At 45.5% G+C, this 7222-nt stretch overlaps 1 protein-coding gene across 1 annotated transcript in view; it reads right to left on the bottom strand.

Moving 5' to 3' along the window:
* rad50 (RAD50 homolog, double strand break repair protein) overlaps positions 1-7020 on the bottom strand; it is a 31205-nt gene extending 24185 nt beyond the window's left edge. Inside the window, exons 1-12 of the mRNA XM_030361615.1 lie at positions 6876-7020; positions 6328-6501; positions 6031-6114; positions 5383-5534; positions 4797-4982; positions 4324-4528; positions 3796-3924; positions 2661-2826; positions 2183-2241; positions 1956-2090; positions 1630-1836; positions 1204-1386 (exon numbers count right to left, since the gene is read on the bottom strand). Of these exons, the coding sequence (XP_030217475.1) occupies positions 1204-1386; positions 1630-1836; positions 1956-2090; positions 2183-2241; positions 2661-2826; positions 3796-3924; positions 4324-4528; positions 4797-4982; positions 5383-5534; positions 6031-6114; positions 6328-6456 (1635 nt within the window). The 5' untranslated portion in view covers positions 6457-6501; positions 6876-7020. The remainder of the gene's footprint in view (positions 1-1203; positions 1387-1629; positions 1837-1955; positions 2091-2182; positions 2242-2660; positions 2827-3795; positions 3925-4323; positions 4529-4796; positions 4983-5382; positions 5535-6030; positions 6115-6327; positions 6502-6875) is intronic.
* Between the last annotated feature and the right edge of the window lie 202 nt (positions 7021-7222).

The raw sequence follows: 7222 nt of genomic DNA on the forward strand, positions 1-7222 counted from the left end.
TATGTTTAGTTTTCTCCAGTAGTGTTTTTCCAAAAACGCTTCTAGAGCATCAGATCACACACCACCGACTGAGCGACAAATGACGCAGCCATACTTTGTTTGCTGTTGTTTCATATGCAATGTCAGTATGTGCTATATATTGTGTCATTTAAAGATGAAACTGGATGTACATTTCTTATCACGGTAATCGTGAACAAAATGATCAAAGATATCAGCAGACTTGTAGATTGTATCAGTATTATCGAGGTTTTGTTGAAATTTGCAGACATACACAAAGTAAAATAATTTCACCAAGTTATACATTGAAAACCATAAAATAGCAGCACTATGCACTTTTTGTTTGCATTAACAATTGAATAATACAAAGGCAATGTTGACATTATAAACTTGATTGAACACAAACAGATAGATATCTTAAGAAGCAATGTACAATTTTGAGACTTGAACACCCCATTGAAAGTTCAGGGAGCATATAATTGAATTACACCAAGCTAAATAATAGCAAGTGCACCATACGGCCATCAGGAGGCGAGGTTGTTCTGATTGAAGGCTGAAACCCTCTCTCAGCTACAATATATGATTGTAAACACCATGTTTAGTTACAAAAGTGGTGCCCAGACACTGGATATCCGTTTATGGATCACAACTTTGATGACACAACCAACAAAGGTAAAACGTAATATTTGGTTGCATAAGAAAAAGTGAAGTTTGGTTTTGATTGTTTGTTCTGCGATTTCTTTCCAAAGAGTGATATAATGTGGACATTTAGAAACAGGGAGTCCTTGTTTCATATGATGCATAATTTGTTGCGTCTTTTGTGTAGCCAACAATTCTAATTGTCCTTGGTGCACACTACAGATAAGAGGGACTTTACCAAGTCTGGAGTGCTGGCACTTTCTTCAGTCAGGTTTTAATAGGAAGCAAAACAATCTTGCGTTGGGTGCGGCACCCGCACGCCCGTGTCCGGGACACTGGGGCTAACTTTGGTCGACGTGGACGAGGGATGATAAGGTTACCGGTTTAACAGTTATCTGCAGTTTACTGTTATCATCTAATCATTATCACGGTGTTAACGATAATTCAACTTGACGCGGTGACGATAAGCGTCAGGAACTCAATGTGCCAATGTACCCCCTCAGAGGGGGCCTCTGTCATGCACGTGAACAATATTAAAGTGTTGCGGGGGGGGGGGGGGGGGGTCACCTTGTCTTTCTGCAGCATGTCCATCTGCGTGCGCGTGGTGGTGTGTGTGTTGAGCGTGTCCATCTCCTGGTCCAGCCGCCGTCGCCTGGCGTCCAGCTCCTCCCGCTCCCCCTGCAGCAGCACCACCTCGGCCCTCAGGGCCTCCACACTGGAGCTCTGCACCGCCGTCTGCAGCTCGCGCTCCTGGTGGGGGGGACGCACACAGAGCGCATGACGCACGGCGAGAGCAGCACAACTCCTGATCTTCACCCGGAGAACCGAGGCAATGTCGTATGTTAGTTGCATGGTGAACGGTAAATGGACTAAATGGCTCTAAACTCCGCTAGGAGGCGCCGGGGATCGAACTAGTGGCTTTCGGTGACCAGCCAACCCAACCACATGCTGCCCCTGTTTTTTTTATGACTTGCGCGCCCCCGATGTGCTCACATGCTTGGCCAGCTCGTTCTCCAGCTCCTGCAGCCGGCCCGAGGAGCCGTCCAGCCGCTCCAGGTCGGCCCTCAGGTTCCTCAGCTCCTGCTGCTTGCGAGCTTGCAGGTCTCTCTTCAGCGCCACCACGCTCTCCAGCCCCGTCTTCCTGTCCCGCGTCTCGTCCATGGCCTGCTGCTTCTGCTGCTCCTTCTCCTGCAGGTCCGCCTGCGCCGCACACAGCGAGGGGAACGGGTTCAGTCTCGGGGCGGGGGCTGTGGGCCTATGGACGCCACTTTGCATTGGGTTTTAATCATCGAGGGCCCCAATTTCATCGCGTACTGCACCATGATCTGATTGGCCGCCCGCTTCTCCTGCTCCAGCCTCTCGGTGACGTGGCGGTGGAAGCTCTGCAGCTGGGATTGGATGAAGGGCGTGCGGTCGAAGCCGTCCAGCTCCAGGTAGGAGGACAGGGAGCGCACCTGGCGACAGTGGGTGAAGGCAACAACGCGTGACTCATTTCGTCCCACTGTTAATTGACACCCATGAGCCACCCCAGTCCAGGCGCCCTCACCTGGGCGTCGCGGTTTGTTATGTTGGTCGAGTGGCGGTCGGCCTCCTGGTCCAAACGACCTGGACGGGGAGAGCAACAGGTCAGCGAGGGGATCTGAGCCAACCAGCCGGCTCGCAGGCAGGCAGACAACCAGTCAGCTGTCTGGCTGACAAACAAACGAGCGACGCAGTCGTTCATCCATCCATCTTCCCGTCGCCGTCCATCCATCTCTCTCTACTAGGCTGAACACTGCGTCATGTGTTACAGCAGGATTCGGAGCGCGAGCCCACTCTGGTTGTCATTGTGCTCACACTGTCCAAGCTACCGTGCCTCTATCAACATTAACCGCTCCCGGGTTATGAAGCCCCACACAGGGACTTCACAGTGATGACTAAATATTGATAGTACAGGGTTCTCACCAAACCATGTGGCGTTGCTCCCTTCCAGCACTCACCTTTCTAAGCTGTGAGCAGATGTGTGTGTATGTGTGCGCATGTACCTTGTTCCACCAGCAGCTCAGACTTGACCCTGGTGAGTCTCTGGCACTCGCGGGCGGCTCTCTCCAGCTCCTTCTGCCCGTCAGTCAGCCTCCTCTCCTTCTCCCGCACCGTCTTCTGGTGGTTCTGGTAGAGGTCCTGCAGCTGGTCGTCAGAACCCTGGAACACCTGTTGACCACCACACCTTAACCAGCAAACCTCTTAACCTCTTCAGCCTGAAATGACCCGGGAACGGGTTGAGCCTCTCCCCCCAAATCTCAAAGACGTCTTAAGGTAGTTAAACACATTTGAAAGTCGTCATGTGACACACCAATAGAAAGATCATGTCATACTTCCAACCACAAACTAAATAAGAAGCATGCAAGAACAATAGTTAAGTATTCCATTATTGTGCACAAGCACATCAATAGCGATCCCTTTCAAGGAATTATTATTTATTCATTTATTTAGCGATTTTGCCTCAACCTACCTCTACTAAAACCTCTATCTTTGCTCTGCTTTACTTTATTGATCAAATATTAACCCAAGTACTAATTCAACGTTGAGCAACGGCCCTACACTACTACAGGCCAACCAACTGATAATGCCCCAAGTGGAATTCAGTCTCACACATGAAATATATTACAGGTTGAATTCAAATCTTCCACTTATTTCCACACTATTTCCTTATAATAATATTTTCAGGGTAATTTCCAGAAAAAAACATACCCAAAGAAAAAAAGAGTATACGTCCCCAACTTCAACGGCTATAATATTCAATCTAGAGCATAGGTGGAAGATTTAATTTCCTCCTGAAGTAAAGGTCATGTTTTAGATTGAATACCACCCAGTAGCCCTGTAGCACTATGGGGCCTTGGTATCCGGATTAATATATGATGCCCTTGAATTCCTTGATTTGTTGATGGTTCTATTAATTTCTTGATTTTTCCATATTATCCTTTGATGTGGAGTATATTATGAATGCCACGCTGACTTAACATAATACTAAGAATTCATCAAGTAATCATAACAAAAAAAACTTTTAACAAAAATCATGGCTGTTTTACATCTGGACATAGACAATGTCAACCATTATCCCAACCCTGTCTTTGTCATATTACAGTGTTCAAATATGCTCCTCTTTCATCCCACCCTCACCTGTTCCATAGTCTCCTCCAGGTCCTTGTTGTCCTCCTCCATCTGTTTCCTCCTGCTGTCCAGGGCCTTGATGTCGTTGTCCAGCTTCATCACCTTGCCCAGCTTTGTGTCGATGTCCATCTGCCGGTTCTGGAGAGGGAGAAACAATATACTTCTTAGTATACCTTAGTATAGGCTGTAATACGACATGTTTTTGCCCTGGAAAACAAGAGCAGATATTTTAAGAAAAAGATTTCATATTGAATTGAGGGAAACATCCGCATCACTGCAGTGGCGTAGGCAGTATTCCACTATCGGAAATAAAATGGTATGGCACTTTGTGAGAAAAAAATAAAGGGTGATTAACAGCGCAGTATGCATATTCTGTTAAGTACGATAAACAGAATATGAGTTCTGCCTACTTACTGCTGTAGTGTCTCTTTCCGTTTCCAAGCTCCAGCACTGTGAGACGACACCACCGAAAAAAGCAGTCCTTTGCACAAATAAACAGAGACGGACGGGCCGACCGGCAGACAGAGACTGACCCACCTCGAGGGGCTCGATCTGGCCCTCGACCCGCTGCACGCTGTCCCTGGAGGCCATTAGCTGGGCCTCCTTGGCGGCCAGCATCTCCTCGATCTGCAGAGCCTTCTCCTTCATCTGCTTCAGGTAGCGTAGCTCCACCTGGCACTCCCGCACGATCTGGCCCTTCTTCAGGCGCAGCTGCCGCATGGTTTCCAGGGCCTTGATGTACCTGAGGGCCGGGAAGGGGAATACCAGCACAAACGGATTAAGGCCAACAAGAATACAGTATTAACAACAAATTAACAACTATTGATCCACGGCTGGGTTATGAGGTGGTGGCCGCTGCTAGTAATATGCTTTATTAAAACTTAAAATAAAATAAGCATATAGAAGAGGACCATGAAATAGAATCATGCTAAATAATCAAAATACTAATTCAGTTTAATCAAAATGATCAAAAAACATCTAATGAACCAGCGAGAGTTGACTTTTAGTACTTTGTTGCTGCAAAGATGGAGTCAAACTTCTCCTTGAGGGCCTTTCCCTCGCTGAGGGGCCAGTTGGACTCCTCTTGGTGGCAGAAGATGACATTGTTCAGCACCGACTTGGACACGCCAAGACCGGAGATCATCTCCCGGTCCAGCTCACCACACTTGGAGGAGATGCTTATCTTCTTCTCTTGCCTACGAGGAGCCACAGCATTGTTGTAACTTCACGTCTCAATTCAGCGGATTGATCGTAGAAATAAATGGGCTCATCAAGTTCAGAGAGACTAAAATATGTACTTCTGAGTCCGAGGATATTTGGGAGTGTCAATAGTAAGATTCTCGTAACCAAAGCGACGTCACCTCTCAGGTTGCCTCTCTTTGGTTTCAGGTTGCATATTTCAATTGTCAAATTGATAAGTTATAGGATGTGACTTTATTGGTAAGATTATTGGAATCCCTTTCGATCATTGAATGCTGACATGTCCAGTTAACTTTAATGGCTTGCAGGAATTGTACACATTGCGACTTTAAGCATGCAACATCGCAGAAGATCCCCTCCAGACCCACACACTCCATGACAAACATTTTGCCTTACTTGATGCGGGTTATGACGCCCTCTAGCGTCTTGAAGGTGTAGTTCTTTGCCTTCTGTGTGCAGGACATGGAGCGCTGTATGGCTACCTTCTCCCCGTTCACGTCGGTGAACACCAGACGGATCTGGGCTCGCACATCCGTCTCATGGGCGTCCTACAGAGATGCACCATTTCTTTAGTCAAGATAGCTGATTAGCTGATGCATGTCCTTTTAATTAGGTACAAGGTAAATTGTATCCAACCATAGATTATTCATTTCATTTTCGTTTTGCACCTTTTTTTTCTGGAGTAAATACGAAGACATCCATACACCCTAAACCTGCTGTTTTAAAAGCTATTTTTAGCCAATTTATCCTTTAACACAGCAAGGCTGTGTAATGGTTTAAGTGATGTGACCAATACATTTTAATTCATAGCCAAGTTAACTTGATGAAATAGTCAATATACACAGTAAACAACCAGAGACTGGATGTCCTTTTAAACTTAGGGTTGTCTGTGAGAAGCAACACACACTAATAATGGATCAGTAACATCATCTTCGAATCATGCAAGCTTTAAGTGCACCGGCGTATTAGCTCATCTATGAAACCCCACCAGTAATCCACTGTAAGCATTAATGGATCAGTGTGAACCTGTGGTCCTTGACTCACTTTAGGGTCGTGGACGAAGGCAGCCCCTTTGGCTCCAGGGGGAAGTTCTCCTGATGATGCATACTTCAGGCACTCTATGATAGTCTGGACACCAAGAGGAACAGAGGGTATAGCTTTACGGGAAATGACATACGTCATGAGGCCTTCTGGGGTGCATTGCGTTGACACAATTGCAGCAGATGCAGAAAACATTTGATGTGATAAGGCACATGTTTCTAAAGCATCAGCACATTAAACCATCCGCTTTTCGGATAGAATTTGCATTCTATTATTTATGAAATATTTGGGTTTTATTACAGTTTTTCCTGCTCCATTGGGTCCAACCAGAACGGTGAGAGGGCTGAAGAAGGAGATGACTTGTTTGTCTTTGTCCTCCACGCCAAAACTCCTCACCCCCAGGATGCTCATCTTATCTATCCTGGACATCTTTGCTTAGATAATGATAAAGTTTTACTTGGAGAGAAAGGTGGGCTGTAATTGAGTGAAAGGGACACACACAAAACACAAAGACTTTCAGTATGCTGTCGGGTAACAATCCAATTGTTTTCACCCACAATGTTTAATATAAAAAGCTCAGCTCCACTTTCATTAAATGTATTCCTTAGTAGTAAAGGGCCGATTAATTAAACAATGAAACCACACAAACTTTGGCAGATTATATAGAAGAACATGTTTATCAATTTATAAAGGATATATTTGACGTATTGTTTACTTTTTGTAAATTGTGTCAACTGCATCGTATGCTTACAGCTAGACACATAGCCCAACTCCATAGGATAGAACCTGCTGAGTAACCGCTAGCTTATCTAAACCAAGCTCTTGTGCTTAATGTATTTGGCTCGTACCTTACAGTCCCCCAGTGAGTATGAAATACACCTTAACGAACACGGGAGCGGAATTCAGAAGGCACGTTGCGGTTCTTTACGACAGATACTTCCTAACCTGAGTTTTCGCGCAAAGTGTGCAAAGAAACATTACGTCACTTCCGTATGACCGTTCATGTGATGTGACTCGAATCAGAGCATTGTAGAGAAATGCGAATGTCTGGTAGAGCTCAAACACTTTACAGAATATAAATACAATGCACAAAACTCGATAAAAGTAAATTCAACTTAAAAAAAATTTAAGCTGCTATTATTCCGAGATCAATGAATGTAATACTCATGTATGTACTTGTGTACTCTTCAGTTGT

Source organism: Gadus morhua, chromosome 7 (assembly GCF_902167405.1).
Source record: "Gadus morhua chromosome 7, gadMor3.0, whole genome shotgun sequence".
NCBI classification, from domain to species: Eukaryota; Metazoa; Chordata; class Actinopteri; order Gadiformes; family Gadidae; genus Gadus; species Gadus morhua.